Source organism: Mastomys coucha, unplaced genomic scaffold, assembly GCF_008632895.1.
Source record: "Mastomys coucha isolate ucsf_1 unplaced genomic scaffold, UCSF_Mcou_1 pScaffold21, whole genome shotgun sequence".
Lineage (NCBI taxonomy): Eukaryota > Metazoa > Chordata > Mammalia > Rodentia > Muridae > Mastomys > Mastomys coucha.
The window spans coordinates 135589267-135608081 of NW_022196904.1; the positions used below are offsets into that span (position 1 = coordinate 135589267).

The window sequence follows — 18815 nt, forward strand, 5'->3', positions numbered from 1 at the left end:
GTCCATCTGTGTAAATGCAGGTGTATCTGGGATGGTTGATGAAGAGTGGCTGCCACTGCAAACTCTCAGAAGCATCCTCTGTCCAGGACCGCTTCCCTTCCAGAGCCACTTCTCCCCAGCTGGTTAGGGCTGAATCACATCACAGGAAGCCCAGAGCTGGGACTTGGTGCTCAGCCACTCACTATGTTAACACATACAGAACACTGGGTGCAGTTTTCCAAGTATGGGGCAGAGACAAGATAAAGCTCCCTGATCTCTGACTACAGCGTGTAGGTGCTACAGGGAGAAGGACAGAAGGATGCTGGGAGAGGAGAGGAATGCCAGCAAAGGAGAGCCTCCTCTAGAACAGCATGTCCAGGTTACACATTTGCCTGAAGACCTGAGGGAGGGAGCGGCAACGTGAGAGCCAAGGCTCTGGGGCTGGAATGGGAGGGTCACGAAGGGACCTATAAGGGGAGACAGCTGACAAAGAACAAGGGCTCACCACACTCACTGTGAAGCTGCACCTTGGGGAAAGCCAGGAATCTGTGGCTCTGGGAATATGCTGTCACACAGGCTTATCAGGAGGACTCTGTCACTTTGTGGTGTGCCCTATGCAGTCCTACTTATAGATGACACAGGTGGGGTAACTCTGGGAGTTTTGCCGAACTGGAGTAAGTAACAGAAGTGCAGAAGAGTTTGGAGAGTTGGGGTTCACTTGGGTTTGTCTTGATATAAGCTGTAGATATGGCATTTGTGTGCTTACTCTGGCATAACCAAATAGACATAGCAACTCCGAGCTGTTGGGGCACTAGGAAAGGAGAACACCATTCGGCCTGCCTGTAATGCACGTGTGGCACACCAGGTGCTGCCAGCCCCCACTGCCAAGCCTGCCCAGGGTTTCTTGTTTCCTGGCACCTGTCCCATCAATCAGAACAATGTTTGGCACGTACCATTAGTTTGATGCATCTATGCTGAATAAGTGAAGAGCAAAGATTCAGAACTTTTGCAAAACCTGAATCCACGGCTGTTTGCTGAGACACACAGAATGAAGTGCTGGGTCTGCCTGGGTCTGAGTCCTGGCTCCATCACAAGTTAAAGTCTGAATTTCCTAATGTATAGACTGGAGGTACTCAGGGTCACTCCTTTGAGGAGCTACTATGCACATTTATTTAGTTCATGTGTACAAAGCTCTTTCAATCTGCTATTGCAATGATGGTCTCCTATCTACTCAATCTGTGTAGTCCATACTGCAACCAAGCATCAGAGAGGGCAACAGAGCAGACAATCAGATTAGTCCAGGATGAGGGGATCCTGGAGGAAAGTCTCCCCAGTAGAAGGGTATAGAGAAAGGCATGGAGCCCACAGGCTGGAGACCCTTCTATGACTGTGTCTAGGACAGAAGGAAGAATCAGCCCCTGAGAGCAGCTAAGAAAGCTGCTGCTGCTGCTTTGAGCCACTATGTGGTCCTTCCATTCTGGACTTTCATTGGTCCTTAGCCTCCAGAGCAGGGAGAATGGTAGTGCTTATGTCTCTCAAAGTCTCCTGGAGGCTCCCATGAGATAAAGATGTGGCCACACTCTAAACACACAGACCCGGTGCACACATGAGGGACCAGGTCTTTTCAGTCTGCAGGGCTGGAGGTAGAGGGAAGATGGAATGGAATTTTTCAAACCCACAGAGGGATGGAAAGGGGGAAGCTCAGCTTGTTCACCAAAACCTGGCATGCTGGAGTTACAGGGCCCCCTTGGAGTGCAAGTGAGGTAAGTTTAGGACAAATCAAAGGCAGCATGCTTCACCCAGCAGGGGAGGACACCGATGGAACTCATTACCCCAAGATGTGGTCCCGGTTGGAAATATAAATAGCTTCACAAAAGGTTTAGATAAATCCATGGATGACAGCTCCATTCATGAGTTAGAAGGAGAAAGAGGCTGTTTGGGGGGCCCCCTGGGCAGTCATCAGGGAGGCAACCTGACCTCCCTAAAGACCACCCCTTGGGGGTCCTGTTAAAGACAGTACCATGGCCACAGGAATTCCAGAAGGTGACCTTGGAGTTTCTGTGGACCAGGGTATGGCCTGAGTCCCCCGTCTCCTGAATGTCCCCAACATTTACCAGCTGCCGGGGCAACATGGACATCAACCAGCTCTAGGGAAAGCAGTTTGGCCAGGCTGTCCCCCTATGGGACCAGCAGAGGGAGACACACACCACATCCAGTCCCAGATCCCAGGGCAACTCCAGGGTGGCTGGCCTGACCCTGGGTCAAGTGTGCATCTGTGGGTACCAGTCTTGAGTCTTGTCTTATTTTAGATCCCACAAGAGAAACAGGGCAAAAAAGGTGTCACTCCTAGGATCTGCTGTAGACCAGAAGGTGGAAAGAAGCTTTCTGGATATAGGGACAGAATGAGGAAGGGGCCACTGATTAAAAGCAGGGTTGCTTTAGAGCTAAGTTGCCTGCCTCTATGATCTTAAGAAAGTTGGACAATTTGTGCTTTGGATTCCCATGTGGTAAGGTGGCAGTGGGGAATATTTAAATATTTTTTGCACTGCCGGGCAGAGAAGTGCTCAGTAAGCAGCAGTTGCATGCATGGGTAAGGAGGCTCCAGACTCTTGAATCTCCTTGGAGCTCTGCAACTTGCAAAGCCTTTACTTCACTGTTTCATGTGAGACTCACCACAGCTCTGAGGATTTTGTGAGGTGGAGAGGGTCACTTGTAGCTGGTGGATCTGGGACTCCACTCTATCCAGTGCAGAGGATCAAATTCAGAACCCTGCTTGTGCATGCTCAGCCGCTGAAAATCCCAGTCTGGAATTTCTGATAACAAAAAACCCTGATAGATCTGTCTAGAGTCCTTGTGAGTCAGGGCTCCAGGAACCCTGGTCTGTACTGGAGCCTCAGAGCAAGCTGCCCACATGTCTAGTCAGTATTAAAGTCACCTTTCCATGTGGCCCTGGAAGGAAGGCTGTGTCTAGATCTACATGGACAGTAAGGTATACACAGTAGCTGCTTCGGGGAGCTTTTGGGAGGTTACAGGGTGGCACAGACATGGGTACCAGCTCCTCCCAGCTCTATACTCTTCTGCTGGCCCTGCAATTCTCTCTGAGCAATCAGGGAGGTCTTCCTTGACACCTCCAAGCTTCCCCATCCCCTCAGCCCTTGTTTCATTATCATTGTTTTGTTCTGGGACAGGATCTGATAGCCCTCACTCACACAAAGTGCCTTTGCCTCCTCAGTGCTAGGAGAAACTGTGCTTGCTCATCATCATCATTTTGTTGATACTATGTGTCTGTCTGCAGTACTGGGGACCAAACTCAGGGCCTCATGTACACCAGGGAAGCACTCTGCCACTGAGCTCCAACCTCAGATCCAGTTCCTATTGTATTTATGCAGATACTTGCTTAGGGACCACAAAGTGCTACTATCATATTACCACCAAACCCATCCCGAAGAAGAGGACATGAAGTAGTAGAGGGGACAGTGACTTGCTCAAGGCCACTTAGTAGAAGGAGGAACATATTCTCTCCTCTGCCACTAACACTCACTCTTTATCAGTTCATCATTGATGGTCTCAGGGAAGGGGCTCTATCTCTGACCCTTGGCATAGACAGCATGGAGAGGCCTGAAAAGAGGATAGTGGGGAGCAGGGAGGGGAGAAGGCGGGAGGAGCCAGCAGTGACTCAGCAGGGCAGGATAAGGATCTCCCAGCCCAGGGAGAGGTAACCCCACTCCTCTGCCAGGGGAGACAGAGTCACAGAGCCTGAAGCATGGGTTGGCCAGGGCAATGGAACATCCTGGGAGAATGGCAAGGACAACTCCTGGCAGGCAAAGGAAAAGTTAAGCACCTGGGGGTATCCCTTCTGCCCACACCTATCACCTAGATACCCTATGGATGACAGATAAAGCCATGGTAGGGCAGAAGGGAGACAGCAACAGAACCAAATAGCCAGTACTGGTGCATCTCAGCTTCCTTCCAGCTCCAAGGGGGAGGTAGGGTGGGGTGTCTTTTGGGGAGGCTTGAGCTGGCCCAGGTGTGGTTAGGAGAGCCAGGGCAGGGCAGGGAAGTTGCTGGGGTGAGAGGAGCCCTCTGCCCCTGGGGTTTCCGATGACATCAGGGCCAGCTCAGGGTGAGGCAGGGCTCTCTGGGCTGGAGTGTGTTGGAGAAAAGGGGAAAGTTCAAGCTCTCCTATGCTCAGCCCCTTCCTTCCCTCCTTGCACCATTGCAGGAGTTTTTGGTACACCCTGCAGAACACTTCCAAAGGGTATCTGGGATTGGGCCCTTGAAGCCATCTAGGGAATTTCTTTGTGGACCGACATAGAAGGAAGCCCTTGTCTTGCTGCTTTGGTAGATGACTTCTAACTCCCACTTTAATGCTCATTGTGTGGCTCCAAGCTCCCTACTAAGAGAATCCAGAACCTAGCTGAGGTTTTCAGTGTTCTTAGGGTCTGGCCTCTCTTGGACACAGGAGGGTGATGTTAAGGCACCTGGCCCAGCTTACAGTGGTACATGTGGCAGAGGTGCCAGGATTCTACTACAAGTACTAGAATAATCTGTACATGTATCAAGGAATACCTTGGAATCTTTTGTTTGTTGTTTTTTTTCCAGACAGGGTTTCTCTATGTAGCCCTGGCTGTCCTGGAACTCACTCTGTAGACCAGGTTGGCCTCGAACTCAGAAATCCACCTGCCTTTGCCTCCCAAAAGTGCTGGGATTAAAGGCGTGCACCACCACTACTGGGCTCACCTTGTTAGCTTTAAGGACCCACCCTGTGCCCATAGCCACAGACCTCATAGCCCCAGGACTCTAAATAAAGTTTTGCAACATAAAATGTGCTCTTAGCTTCTTCTCTGTGGAATTCTCTCTAGGCAGTCCCCAGTTTGTACCTGCATGGTGTACCATAGTCCCTGAGGTCAGACAATGTTGTGTCCTCATCCCTGTTCTACCATGCAATCTGGTGGAGTATGGTGGAGTGACTTTACCTGCTTCCTTCTCATTTAAGGAAAAGGACATAGGGTTCCTGCAAAGGTAAGATGAAAGGGACAAAGATGGCCCCGAAGATGACTCCTGCTACTGAGGAAAAGGGGGCTTGGTGTTTTAAAAGGCTATGATAATCTTTATGTCAAATAACCATCAAGAAGAGAAGACTTAGCGGAGGAAGGTGGATCTGAATCTCTGAGTTTGAAGCCAATCTGGTCTACAGAGTGAGTTCTAGGACAGCCAGGGCTACACAGAGAAACTCTGTCTCAAAAAACAAAAACAGAACACAATAAACAAAGGGGACGGGGGTGGGGGGAGACTCCCTGGCCTGCCTTCCCCAAGTATACCTGGGCCAGTCTCTGTCATTCCTCCCACAGCCCCTGAAGGCTCCTGTGGTTTTCCTTAGTAACTAGCATGGAAGAGGCCCTCAGGAAAATGTCTAGTGACAGATGAATTTAAAAATGTCTCTACACCCTCTGTGGGCTTGTCCAAGCCTTTCCTGATCACTTGTCAGGAGGAGACCAGATTAGAGGTTTCCCTAGTTCAAGAACTGGGACCTCATTAGGCCAGGACTCCTTCCCCCCCCCCCCCCCCCCCCCCCCCCCCCCGTCAATGCCAATAGCTGTATCAAATACAGTATTTTGTGGTACCTAGAGAGCTCCCTCCCATGACAGGTATAAAACAAAAAAAGAAAGAGAGGGAGAGAGAAAGGAGAAAGGGGTGGGATCATAGTCAGTCCCTGAGCTAATATGAAGTTACTCCCTGGAGGGCAGTATGGTTGCCAGCTCTGCCTCTCCCTCACCCATCACATTTCTTGGGTCTACTTGCCATCTACCAGTGGCCTGCTATCTGGGAGGTCAAAGGAGGTGGCACACTAGCATCCCAATCAACCATTAACTCACTGAATACTGGAAGAGGAGAGTAGAGAGTAGACGAGGTCAAACTTTACTGTACCCTGAGTCCCAGCCTCACTTTGTACCCTGCCTGCTGTTGCTGGGAGCTATGTGGCTGGTGCCCAACAGACTCTCCCACTGTGGCTAGTAATGGCATTTAATAAGTGTCCCCAAACCCAAATTCTTGAAGGCAATATTGGGATTTCCTCTTCTGTTTGTTATGAGACAGGGTATCTCAACAGAAGCTGAGAAAGCAGCCTAACAGGATCTCACAGGACAAAGAGCATGATTCTCTCTTCCTGAGGATGCTTATCTGGAGCTGGGGTGAGGTATCTAGTTTCTCCTGCAGCCTCTCCCCTACCCCCACTCCCACTCCCAGATTGTTGGAGTTGGAAGGGCCCTGACCAGGTTCTGAGAGCCAGCAGGGTAAGGAAGAGAGAAGGGGAGCTTCACTAGCTCTTCAGCTGGAAGCCAGCAGACAGCACCTGTCCTGCCCCACCCTGCTCCACAGAAACCCTGGGGGGCTCTCCTGATTCACTTTCCTTTCTTCCTTCTCCCCCAAATTCCAGCAGCCCACCCCTATTGGGGATTTGGCAGGAGGTGAAGTCTTTACTCTGGCCCCCACCCCACCCCAACTGGCAGCTTCTAGCTTGCTGCCTTTGCCCAGGCATGGCAGAGGGGCACCGGCAGCTTGGAGATTGAGCTGATTTTCCCTTTGGCACTGTAAGAGTTGGGGGGTGGCCCCCGCTGGGTGAGGGGAGAGGGCAGACAGGCAAGTCCAGACATGGGACTAAGGGAGAACTTGACTTTCCTAGACTGTGGGGTCACTACTTTAAGAAACAAAAGGCCAACAGGGTGCCCCAGGAGCAATGTGTAAAGTTGTCCTGCTCCCTCCCGACCTGGGCTGAGTCTACTGGGAACAACTGTCCACGGTTTCTGCAAGCCAATGCCTTTGGGGACACGGCTGGGTGGAGTAAGCCTGCAGCCCCCTCCCCAGCCTTATTTAGATGGCTCTCCTCCTCATCGCTGTCTTCTTTCCCTTCTGCTGCAACGGTTCCTTGTGGTATTTGTCTGTGTCTCCTCCCTCTTTTCCCAGGTCCCTCTCCTTTCTCCTTCCCTTTCTCTCCCCCTCAGCCCTCCTTACTTCTCTCTTCATCGAGGCTGTTCCCCCTGACTCAGCAAGGTGCTTTATAAGGTGCTGAGGGGCTCAGCCAAATCCAAACCACATTGTCTGCAAAGCCTTTCCACCAGGGGTGAGCTGTGGAGCTGCACAGCCCAAGCCAGGCTTTCAAGCTGCTCCCCTTCAGAAGGGGTAGTAGATGCTAGGGGACCTCCTGGTCCACTCTGGGTCAGTTACTCCTGGGCATCTGCCTTCTTGACCTTGGCAAGCACACCAAGAGATGGTTAGGCTCACTGGCCAAGAATGTCATTGAAACTCCAGAGCCCTGGCTGGTGGGGGTGGGGAGGTGGGGGAGGGAGGTCTAAACACTTTTCACAGGGCCCCTCCAAGGCACTTTTCATCAGAGCAGCTACTGATGCTCTAGAGTCCCCTGCCCCCACCCAGACCAGCTCTCCATTCTCAGCTTTTCTTCTTGTTCAGAAAAAGGGGGTGGGGGGTGAGGGAGAAAGGAAGGGAGAGGGGAAAAAAATAGAAAGAAACAACCCAACAACAAAGTCTGTCCCACTCCAGTGAGGTAATTGAAAACAAACTTCTTCCCCACCCCCCCACCCCCCCACCCCAGTTCTCCAGTGCAGAAAAGGGAAGTGCTGCCCTGGGAAACTAGCACTGGCCATGACTGATGCCTACTCTGACCCACAGGCTGGAGGGGCCGTGCTAGACTGGCAGAGCGCCCTCCTTCCCCAGGGGTACCAGCAGAAGTGGGGGGTGAATATCTCATGCCATTCCAGAGACGGGCATCACCTTCCAGGTCTGGCTGCCACCCGGATCTGCCCCTGTTGAGACTACAGATAAACAACACAGCAACTTATCGGATGACTTAATTGGTGGTAGGATTGTACAAGCACCCAAGACGTGGGGACCAAATGACTGTCCCCCAAGAAAAATCACAAAATGGGGCTGTCTCCAAGCCCCAGATGACAGCTGTTTCCTCTGCACTCTGCTCTCTTGCTCACTCTCTCTCCCTGGCAGCCCTTTGGAGAGGGAGGAAGGAGGAGGAAAGGAGACCCTCCTGGGAGGGTCTAGGCTTATGGGTCCCCTAGGTCTCCCACTCAGAAAGTCCCAACCCAGGCCTGAGGGGAAGGAGGGAGAGTGCTCGTTGCCAAACCACCCCTACCTCACCACCGGAAAAACCAACAACTCAAAACCCCAAAGGGAAGAGGATGCCAAATGTCTCGATGGGGAAGCATTTCACAAACGGGATGCTGGGTCTATCCATGGCCTTGAATCTTCGAGTTCCCGCTGAGTCACCCGTGAAGCCTCTAGTGTTGAAACTGGTCCGGTGCCTTGTGCTGATTAATGAATTACAAATCCCCCACCCATGTGCACTCTCCCTGGTCACTGGGAAGAATGAAAACCCTTGTGAACTTGACTGAGAAGCGGGGCCCTGGTGCCCTCTCCCCTCCTCAGGGGGCATTGTGAGCTGGTTAGTCACCTGCCCCAGCCCCTGGCGCCTCACTTAGCTCTAGCTTTTGGAAGTGGGACAAGTGGCGGGACAATAGGCAAGGGGGGCGGTCAGCCCAGACAAAGGGCAGCAGGAAAAACACCATCACTTGCTTGGAGGCCAGCTTGCTGGCATTTGAGAGAATGTGTCATTGCATTTACTCAAGTGGGAGGGGGAGGGAAGGTTAGAAATGAAGAGGCAGAGGTAGAGTGGGTACAGGGACCCTAAACCCGGCAAGGAGCAGAGGGAAGGAGGCCAGTATGCCCTAGTCGACACCAAGGAAGAAGCCCACACCAAGGCCAGCTCCCTTTCCAAGCTCTCAAGAGTTTGCAGAGGGACGATGCCCTCCCTGCCCCCTCCCCCAGGAGGCCTAGGGTGGTACCGTCGCAGCCTTGCCTCACCTCACCACCCCCCCTCAGTGTTGTGGGAGGGAGAGGAGCCCCAGAAGCCCTCCCTTCCCTCCTCCCCCCTCTTCCCCCCACCCGGGGAGGGCTGCTACAATTTGTGGTTACAGCTTTACACGTCAGAAAAAAAAAAGTTTGCAGAATGTCCCACACCGAAAAAAAAATGCGAAACCGAGAGAAAAAAACCTGCGAGTGGGCCTGGCGGATGGGATTATTAAAGCTTCGCCGGAGCCGCGGCTCGCCCTCCCACTCCGCCAGCCTCTGGGAGAGGAGCCGCGCCCGGCCGGCCCGGCCCCCAGCCCCATGGACCTCCGAGCAGGTAGGAGCCCGGCGTCCGAGGCCGAGGCCTCCGCCCCCGCCCAGCACCAGTGAGATCCGGTTCCCGTCCTCCTCCCCACCCTCGGAGCCCCAAGCCAGGGCCGGGCCGGGCCGGGGAGCAGAGCTCGGGCTGGGGAGGTACGGCCAGGCGCCCTCGAGAGGGGCCGGGTGGGGACGCGGCATTCCTGGAGTCCGCTTGGCGGAGCCAGGAGGTGGCTGAGAACGCGGCGGGGAGCCTGGACAACCCTCAGACCTGGACGGGCGGCCACCTGGAGCCACGGCGAGGCGGGGTCCCAGGGAACCCGCGGACACAGAGCCCCGCGCCAGAGTCGGGGCGAACGAGTCCGAGGCGGGCAGCGAGGGTGCGGGGAGGGGGAGCCGCGGCGCAAGGCAGGAGGGGGCCAGGAGAGGAAGAGGGAGGGAGAGAGGCAGAGGGGGAGCCCTCGGCCGAACAGCGGGAGGCGAGGAGGAGGCCGACACCTCGGGCCGCGCTGAACTCCTTCCTCGGCCCGCCGGGAGGGGAGGAGGGCGCGCGAGAGGAGGGCGGAGGGCAGAGCAAACCTAGCTGGGCCGGGCCGGGCCGGGCTGCGGGACTCCGGCTACTAGGCTGCGCGCGGCGTGGCCGGAGCCCTCCCTGCTGCCCACCGCCTGGCAGCCAGAGACAGGTAGGCGCTGCGGGGTGGCCGGGGCCCCAGGCCCGCGGTGGCCTGGGAGTGATTACTGCGGGAGGGAGTTGTGGGGGAGACGCAGCCTGGCCGGACCCAGCAGGAAAAAGTCCGTCAGAGGCCCGGGAGCGCCGAGACTGCCGGCAGCCCCTCGAGCGGCTGCCTGGCTAGGCGGCCTATGGCAGGAGGGCGGGCCAGGCAGGGAGTGGACGCGCCGGAGCGGGCAGCGGCTCAGCGGAGCTTCGAAGCCCGGCGCCCGGACCCCGCCTCCGCCCCCGCCGCCGCGGGGAAGGGAGCGAACGGGGGGGCGGGGCCGGGGGCGCCGGGGCCACACAAGGGGAAGGCGCCACCGCCGCCGGGAGGGGTCCGGGATGGAGAGGTCACGGTCGAGAAGGTAGGGCCAGCGGACTACCAACTCCCACCGCCTCAGTTCTCGAAGCTGATCCCCTTAAGCAAAGTCCGCGTAGCTTCTTCAAAGTCCCCACACCCATGTTCTCACCTACCTTTCTATTATACTGGGGTGCAGAAGGCTTCCCTCTAGGAGCCCCCCAACCCCCGTGTTCTCCAGAGCCTAGGAGCAGGAAGAACCTGCCAAAAGAAGGAAGGCAGACAGGAGGATGGATGTATGGCAGCGGCAGTCCGAATCTTAGAGAAAGACTAGAGGTGGGGAACATCATGCATACCTCCCCTCTCTCTCTCTCTCTCTCTCTTTCTCTCTCTCTCTATCAGAGCAGGAAAATCTCTGGCTTTCATTGTCCCTGACAGGCATCACTCTCAGTCCAGTACACACTGCCATCCAGTTCTCCCCCACTCTCCACCGGACAGAAGTTCTTACTTTTCTAACAGTCAAGGTGCACTCTCCTAGCCTCCTAGCTCTAGTGTCCGGTAATAGAAAGCCAGTGTCGGTGTCCCTGGGCAACCTCAGAAGCGTCTGCTGACTGAAGTAATGGGCTCCCCGGCTGCACACCGAAGTGTCCAGTTCACACTTCTGCAAGCCAGCTCTACACACTAGCTACTGATTCCTGACACTTCACATTCCTCCCCATAATCCCACCTGCTGTTCACACTCTGGCTCCTGCACTCTCTGCAGTCCCTCCCACACCCTCCTGTACACTCTTGACCACAACACCCTTTCCAGTTCACCTGCACACTTGCTCTGGGCTATTTCCTTCATTCTTTTTCGGCAACCTCAGTGGGCTGCTCAACCATAAGGCTGTGGCTCTACTCTCATCTCCCTGAGAAACCAAGGGCCCTCTTGTGGCACATCGGAGCAGCTTTCCCCTCAGTCTAAGCGCAACTCCTGGATTTACTTCACAAGGAAACACTTGCCTTGCCTTCTGCTTCTTCCCCTGACACTAGTCTATCTTTTGGACTAGAAAGGATGAGAAGGGGAAAAACGGGACTGTTTGAAATGACACAGAGATGGACTCGTCTGGGAGGAACCGTAGCACAGTGCAGTCTCCTTATGGGAGCCCACTGCCACCAATGGGTTCGTGGTAGAGCTCGGTCTCCTGACTTCCAGGCCTACTTCCATTCCTCATCAGCCATGGGGGAAGGGAACCTGAGACTGCAGAAGTGAAGGAAGAAAAAAGTAGAAGGGGCAGCTGTTCTTGAGGATGGAGAGACTAGGCTTCTGTGGGCCTTTCTCTGGGTAGGACCCCTGGATCTCACAGCACTTTTTAGACTGCTCCCTCCAGTTCCCCTCAGTGGACCCCAAAGTCATCCAGATGCTAGTTCTGATTGATATGGTCTGAAGGGATGACCTTTCCTTCTGGCTCCCATATTTAGCCTAGACTGTAGAACTTCTGGACCCAACATCTAGGACTTGCAGCTGCTAGCCCCTCATCCCAGGTGCAGTCTCCCCCATCTACCCTGGACATCTGCACTGCTGAGCCCCCCACCCTCACTGAGGGTGGTCAGCCTGTGGGATGGGCCAGGAGCTGAGGGGAGGCTGCTGAAGGCCTGCCTGTGTAGCATGTGGGGGTGGCCTTTGGGCTTGCCAGGGCTAAGGCAGTGTGTGTGTGTGTGTTCATGAGGGGGGCCTGGTTTCCCAGGGCCCAGGGATCTGGATAGAATTAGGGGCTGGCCCTGGCAGGGGCCAGGGTAGGGAGTGTAGGGGTGCTGCAGCAGGAAACGTGAGCTGCACTCATTAGCTCCTCACGTGCTCAGCCGGATTTATAAACACAAGGAGAAGGGGATGTAAACAATCAGTGGGCAGCAGCCAGAGGCAGGGCTGGGACTGGGGACCAGGGCTGGGGGAGGGGGCTGGGATGCAGCCTTATGGTGGGGTCCACCTGCATACATCATGAGCTAGAGAGAAAAACAGAGAGCTGGGATCTATTAAACCTATCCCTGGGCATTGGGAGTCTCCGGCTCAGTGCTCATACTGAGGTCAGGTGTTCTGTCCAGACCTTCCAGCTTGGCTGCCTGAGATATGGACACATCTTGTCCAAGACCAGAGCTGTCATAGGACAGAGCAGAGTCCTATACTTCAACTCCCCTTTCACCTCTACTGGCCTCCACTCTGATTCCTACAACTGACTCCCATGCTTCTTTCTGCTTCTTCTAGGACTGGCCAGTAGGCTCCCCTTCTCTTCTCCAATGTCCCCCACCCCCCAGCTTGCAGTGACATAGTTACCTCAGAACTGAAATATTCCTGGAAACACCGGCCTCGTCTGGTTAATTTCATGAGCCGTTTTTCTGCCCAGATGACTTAGCTTTTGTTTATCCAAAGGCTTTTTCTCCCCTGTTGTCCCAGTGTAAGGAGCTATTCTCCCCAGAGATGTCCCACAGGGCCCAGAAAGGGAGGGAGAAGCAAGTTTCATGCTAGGCTCCTGACTATATCTCCTGCTTTGGGACAGACAGACCATAGTCCAGGATTCTGGATGACAGAGATGCCTCAGGCCAGTCAGACCTCCAGTTTCTGCCTTGGCAGGACTTTGGCGATGCCACTAACTCCAGCAAACCCATACTCCATCCTAAAAGCTGTCTTGAGGCTGGAAGAGCCACTGCTCAATTCATCAACTAACCCTACGATATTCCCAGGATCCTATAAGGGGCTTAGCCAGATGTTCAGGGCTTGGTACAGAGGAGTAGGACTTGGACATATTTGGAGATACAATGATCAAGGAATAGAAAATAAAAACAGGCAGGTAAGAACCAGGAAAACAACCAAGGAAGGAACATGGGCTGCAGATGGGAGAGAGAAAAGTGGAGCCTGTTTGTCCAGGAAGCTGCTAAATGTCTGACCCTGCTGTTTGAAAACATATGTGAACTTGCGCACACACACACACACACACACACACACACACACAAGATACCCTCTCTGCCATGCTCCACCTGAAAAGCTAACTAGTCAAGCACTTATACTGAGTATGTGTGCCATAGCAAAGGCCTTCAGCTGCCTTCTGTAATGTGACAAGCAGCCCTGAATACTAACCTCTAAAGCCCTAAAGACTTAGCATGACAACAGACTCTCACCTAATCTAGTCTCTATGCCTCCTTAACTCCAAACTCTATCCTGAGTTTGAATACAGCCAAATCTTTAAGCCTATACACTTGTTCCTAAGAAACATGTCATTATAGAAAAATCTGGAAGTATAAAATGTAAACTAGAGGAAAGAAACCACTTGATCTCATACCTATCCAAGCTTAAAACCCAAACTAGCCCTGCTTTTTGTGACATGCCAGACGCCATTCTATCTGATGGGTAAAGCAACAAATTCACAGATCTTGGTCCCAGCTTGGTTCTGCCTGCCCAGACCTAACCACATCCTCCTCCTGGACTCAAATCTCAACCACACTCACTCAACCAAATCCCAGTTTAAATTCATCTGAAATGTTGACTAACCTAGTCTTCAAGCCTAACCTAGCCCACTGCCTGTTATATTCCTACCCTATCCTATCCCTGATTTTGATTTTGGACCTCACCTAAAAGTCTTTTTAGAAAAGCATGTTTCCCACCTGATTCTGGCCTTTCCCTCAGCATCAACTCCTGGCTTCTGGAATAATCAAACCCTCCGTTGTCTTCTGTGGATCAGCCTCCCTCTTTAAACTCACATCTTTCCCCCTTGGTGCTCCCCCTATAACACCCTAGATAAAGATGGGGGAGGCAGGGCCTGACGGGACAAGCCTGTGATCCCAGCTACTCGGGAGGCTGAGACAGAAAGATCGTAAGTTGACAAGTAGCTCGGGCAACTTAGGGAGACCCTGCACTGAAAATAGAGAAAGCTGGTAAAGTAAGTGGCAGAGCACTCGCCTGCACGCACAGGCCCTGTGTTTAATCCTAAGACTATAGGGGAATCAAACTTCTGCAGTGCTACTAAGAGGAATGCTGTATCTCCTTCAACTAGCCCTACCCTGCCCTCACAGCCCCCAGGAACGAAACCTACTATATACCCTCCACTTCTCACTCCACAAGCCATCTTGGACCCTTGGCCTGACCGTAGCTGTGGAACACTACTCCTGCCTCCCATGGTTACTGCCTCTCTTCTCACTCTTCCACAGAGTTCATTGCTCACAACTTGGCAGAGCTGACATATGCCATATTCCCACCCTTTAATCCCTGCTGCATGGGACTGGAAGGCTTGGAGAAGAGACTGGGACACAACTGGAACTCTGGCATATTGACACAAAATCCCTAAAGCCTGGCCTGCCCCTCTGAATAGACACATGCACACATATTTGGCACATATAGGGACAAACATGCCAAAGACTTCCAGCTAATAGCAGTCAAGTATCTACTGATAGACACAAATGCCAGGACTTCGTCCTTGCATACATACCTCCACATACACTCTTGGACCAGAAGTCTTTCCCCTCCTCCTTCCCCTCTACCTCCCATCTGGTCTCTCTCCCTCACCCCCCTTCCTAGCCCAAGGTGGGGACAGACACCTGAGGGGCTGCCAGCTGTTTCCCCACTTGGGCCTGGGCCCACCCTCATACTTCTTGCCCATCCTATTCACAGGGGACTCGTGGGGGATGTTAGCTTGCCTATGCACGGTGCTGTGGCACCTCCCTGCAGTGCCAGCTCTTAATCGCACAGGAGATCCAGGCCCTGGCCCCTCCATCCAGAAAACCTATGACCTCACCCGCTACCTGGAGCATCAACTCCGCAGCTTAGCTGGGACCTACGTGAGTATTCCCTTTGGCGAAGAGGAAGCAGAGGCTTTTGGGAAGAGAGAGCATGGGACAGGGGTCCTAGTGAATAATGGGGTGATGAGAGGACCTTTGGGTCCACACAGTTTCTCCTTCTGGCCTATCTTTTGCCCTTCCCTCTCAGGTGCCCCCCCATCCTGGCCTCAGGAGTAGGCATGTGGGCAGGCCTCGAACCCGCCTTGGCTCATTGCCCCATTGGCTGGCAGCCCAGCTGCCTGCCTCCCCCTGGGGGCTGGGGAAGTCTCCTCTGTTTACACCGTGTTGTGGTGTCTCTTGCAAGGGTGGGGCTGGGTGGGGATGGAGGGGCCCCACCTTATATGCTTGTGTTCCAGCTCGCCTCTACCCCCAGACCTGGGGCCCTGTTGTTCTGGACCCATGGGCCTCCCTCTGTCTGCCTCTCCCATCCTTCACAGACCTCTTAGGGGGTCAGAGGAGGGGTCTACAAAGAATCGAGGGCAGTCAAGGCAAGGGGTTCAGGGTATGGTGGGTGGTTGTACCATTAGAATTTGAGGGTAGTCTAGAGGTGTTCACAGAGCCCAGGAGAGATGGAGAGAGGAGTGGAGGCAGTGAGGACCATGGGGAACAGGCCCCTCTTCCCGTGTTCCTCTTCCACATCCCAGACCCTACTCCTGAGCCAGGGAAGAAAAAGGGAGGAGGTTGCGGGGGAGCTGGCTCCAGCCCCAGGATATACCGAGGAAATTAGTTTGTCTCTGTGCTTGTCAGCGTGTGAACCTCCCCCTGGGCCCGTGCCTATCCCAGGCCTCGCCCCTCTTCTCTCTCCCTTCCAGTTGCACATCTCCCACATCCCCTTCCCTGGGCCTCAGGCTGTTCCCCTGAGACATTGGCAAGGTCTTTGCCCTCTTCCTTTGCTACTCTGCCTCCCATGCTCTTCCTCCTGTCCTCTCTTTAGATTTCCTCAGTTTCTTCCTTTACAGCTCTGCTTCTAGCAACTGAATCCTCTTCTTTGGGGTAAGTATGTTGCTATCTCTTGACCCTTTGGCCTGTTGAAGAGGAGTTTTTGGTGTCACCAGATCCCTTTGCCTTTGATACGGACTCTCCTCTGGCTAGTTTCCCTGCACAGAAAACCTCTGCTTAAGTCTGCTACCCTCTCTAATTCCCGACCCTTTCTCTCCTAACTTCCTCTGCCAAATTTCTTGAAGGAGTCGTCTACACCCTCTGCCTCCACTTCCTCTCCACCCACTCACTTGTTAACCCCCTGCAATCTGGCTTCCAGGCCACGGCAACCATCTCTCCCAGGTCATCAGGCATCTCCTTCTCACCAAACCCGACAGCATTTTCTGCGGCTCACTCTCATGTTCTGCAACTGCCCTGCGGAGCTCTGCTGCCGTCCTGAGCTCTTCCCTGGCCTGCACTCTCAGAGGCCACCTTCTACCTCTCCAGCCTGGTCTCCTGGCTCCTCCGGCTCCTCTTCTCCTCTGCCCTGCCCTATGGTGGGCATTCTCCACCCAGACAATCAACACGTCCCTCCTGAGTGGCTCCTTCGTGGTTTTCTCTTTCTACACCTCCCCATAGGAGAACTCATCACCCCGCTGCTTCACCTGTCCTCCATGCAAATGGCACACTTGCTGGAAAAACTCGGGAGGTCTATGACCAGAGGCCTCCCATGTCAGGGGTCAAGAGCAATAGAAGCTTTGGGAGGAGGTATCTCTCTGGTGGCAAGCTGGCAGCTCTGCTCTGCTCCTTCCCATTGCCCTCTCCTTTTCACAGCTGAACTACCTGGGGCCCCCTTTCAACGAGCCTGACTTCAATCCTCCTCGGCTGGGGGCAGAAACTCTGCCCAGGGCCACGGTCAACTTGGAAGTATGGCGAAGCCTCAATGACAGGCTGCGGCTGACCCAGAACTATGAGGCCTACAGTCACCTCCTGTGTTACTTGCGGGGCCTCAACCGTCAAGCTGCCACAGCTGAACTACGACATAGTCTGGCCCATTTCTGTACCAGCCTCCAGGGCCTGCTGGGCAGCATTGCAGGAGTCATGGCAACTCTTGGCTACCCATTGCCCCAGCCTCTGCCAGGGACTGAGCCAGCCTGGGCCCCTGGTCCTGCCCACAGTGACTTCCTCCAGAAGATGGATGACTTCTGGCTGCTGAAGGAGCTGCAGACCTGGCTATGGCGTTCAGCCAAGGACTTCAACCGGCTTAAGAAGAAGATGCAACCTCCTCCGGCAGCTTCAGTCACTCTGCACTTGGAGGCCCATGGTTTCTGACCTCTGACCCTTAACCCCTGGCACCTCCAGCCCCAGTCAGCTGTGCTTCCATTGTGGGGTGAAAAATCCTGTATACCAACATTTGTTGAGCCAGGAGCCAGACCATGGAAGCTCAGCCTTGGTTGGGGAGTGTAACTCAATAAGCCCTCTAGCTCCTAGGGTCCTAGGTCTGGGGAAAACAATGGGCATCAAGAGGTAATGCCTGACGGAGCCAAATGGCTCAGTGGGTATAAAGGTTCTCCCTGCCTCCTGCTTTCTGCTTGCCACTTGCCAGTATCCACTCAGTTCCTCACGTGGCATTTGCAGAAGCACACCTGGAGGGTATGGGTGGGGGCCACTGTAGCATGTGCCTTTCTGGGATAAGGCCCCTTGGCTTCCCTCCCTCTCCTTGGATGGGTATTGCTCCCCTACCCCAGTAACTACATATCCAGTTCAGGAAACAAAGCAACCAGTCTAAAGAAAAGTGTTATAGTAAGTGGAGGGGATAGGGTCTATACTGGAGGTGGCCTAGAAACCAGAAGATGTAATCCTAGAAGAAAGGGGCAGGGACAGACCAGACCCAGCAGTTACCAAGACAGTTGGTAGCACAGGGCGGGAAACAAAAGCCATGTGGAACATTAGCACCTTGCCTTGAATTTTCTTGCCAGCATCTTGGTGCCTCCTCTCTGCCCCCTTTCCCAGGGTATCTGTGGTTGCCTGGGCTGGGGAGGGCAGCCATAGCCATAGCCACAGGGTTTCCTGAAAGTTTACATTGCAGTAGCATTGTGGGGTGAGGGGATGGCTCCCCCAGGCTCTATCCCCAGCCCCACCCACTCATGACTCTAAGTTTGTTGTATTAATATTTATTTATTTGGAGATGTTATTTATTAGATGATATTTATTGCAGAATTTCTATTCTTGTATTAACAAATAAAATGCTTTCCCCAGAACTTGGACTCCTTGCCTAGCTTGGTAATCTTCCTGGAGTACATTGCTGGTGACCCTGGCCCTGCCTCTTTATACCATAGAGGTACACAGGCCTTGGGGTACAGGCTCCTTCTGGCCCTGGAGCAACCTATCCACTCCCTTGCCACGCCTACAGTGCCTTGGTCCTCCCAGATAGCTGTGTGTGTTTCATGTTGTCTGCCAGTCTTCCTTCCCTCTGGACTGCTTGTCTGGTCTCCCAGGTCTGTCTGGCTTTGAATTTCCCCACTCTACCTCAGCCTGCACTTGGTGGGAAGAGCTGTTATGCTCCTTTCTGACTTTCTAATCACAAACCCCTGACATTCAGTCCCAAGCTTCCCCATGTCTTCATTAGCCCCATAAGGGGCCCTCACCTTACTCTTCTAGGAAGGTTGATGGACAGCAGCCAAGTCAAAGTCCTTTCCTGTGGATCTGTTCCTTTTCCTCCAGTGTAAACGCCTATTTGGAGGAAGAGAATGGGATAGATGGGAGGGATAATGGAAGCTCCAATCTCATTTTATAGCCTGTTACTTGGATAGCCTTAGACTAGTTTTCTGGTCTTTGGTTTCCCTATCTGTTTTTTGTTTTTTTTTGTTTGTTTGTTTGTTTTGTTTTTTGGAGACAGGGTTTTTCTGT

General features: G+C 53.7%; 1 protein-coding gene across 4 annotated transcripts; it reads left to right on the top strand.

Annotated features, from left to right (window-relative positions):
• The first annotated feature begins 8933 nt into the window (after nucleotides 1-8933).
• Clcf1 (cardiotrophin like cytokine factor 1) lies at nucleotides 8934-18170 on the top strand. Of its 4 annotated transcripts, none has more exons than XM_031389162.1 (3): nucleotides 8934-9190; nucleotides 14821-14987; nucleotides 16740-18170. In XM_031389162.1, exons 1-3 carry the CDS (start codon nucleotides 9175-9177, stop codon nucleotides 17235-17237), a joined length of 681 nt encoding a protein of 226 aa, XP_031245022.1. In that variant the 5' UTR covers nucleotides 8934-9174; the 3' UTR covers nucleotides 17238-18170. The 4 variants fall into 4 exon arrangements, with proteins under 4 accessions (XP_031245022.1, XP_031245025.1, XP_031245023.1 ...); XM_031389165.1 differs by having other exon boundaries at nucleotides 9042-9327; XM_031389163.1 differs by lacking the exon at nucleotides 8934-9190 and adding an exon at nucleotides 9215-10517.
• Nucleotides 18171-18815: the final 645 nt, after the last annotated feature.

Bases quoted from the DNA above. Each gene is read 5' to 3' on its own strand.
- Clcf1 (XM_031389162.1), top strand. The intron at 14,988-16,739 runs GTGAGTATTCCC...TCCTTTTCACAG, and splicing joins GCAGCTTAGCTGGGACCTAC to CTGAACTACCTGGGGCCCCC.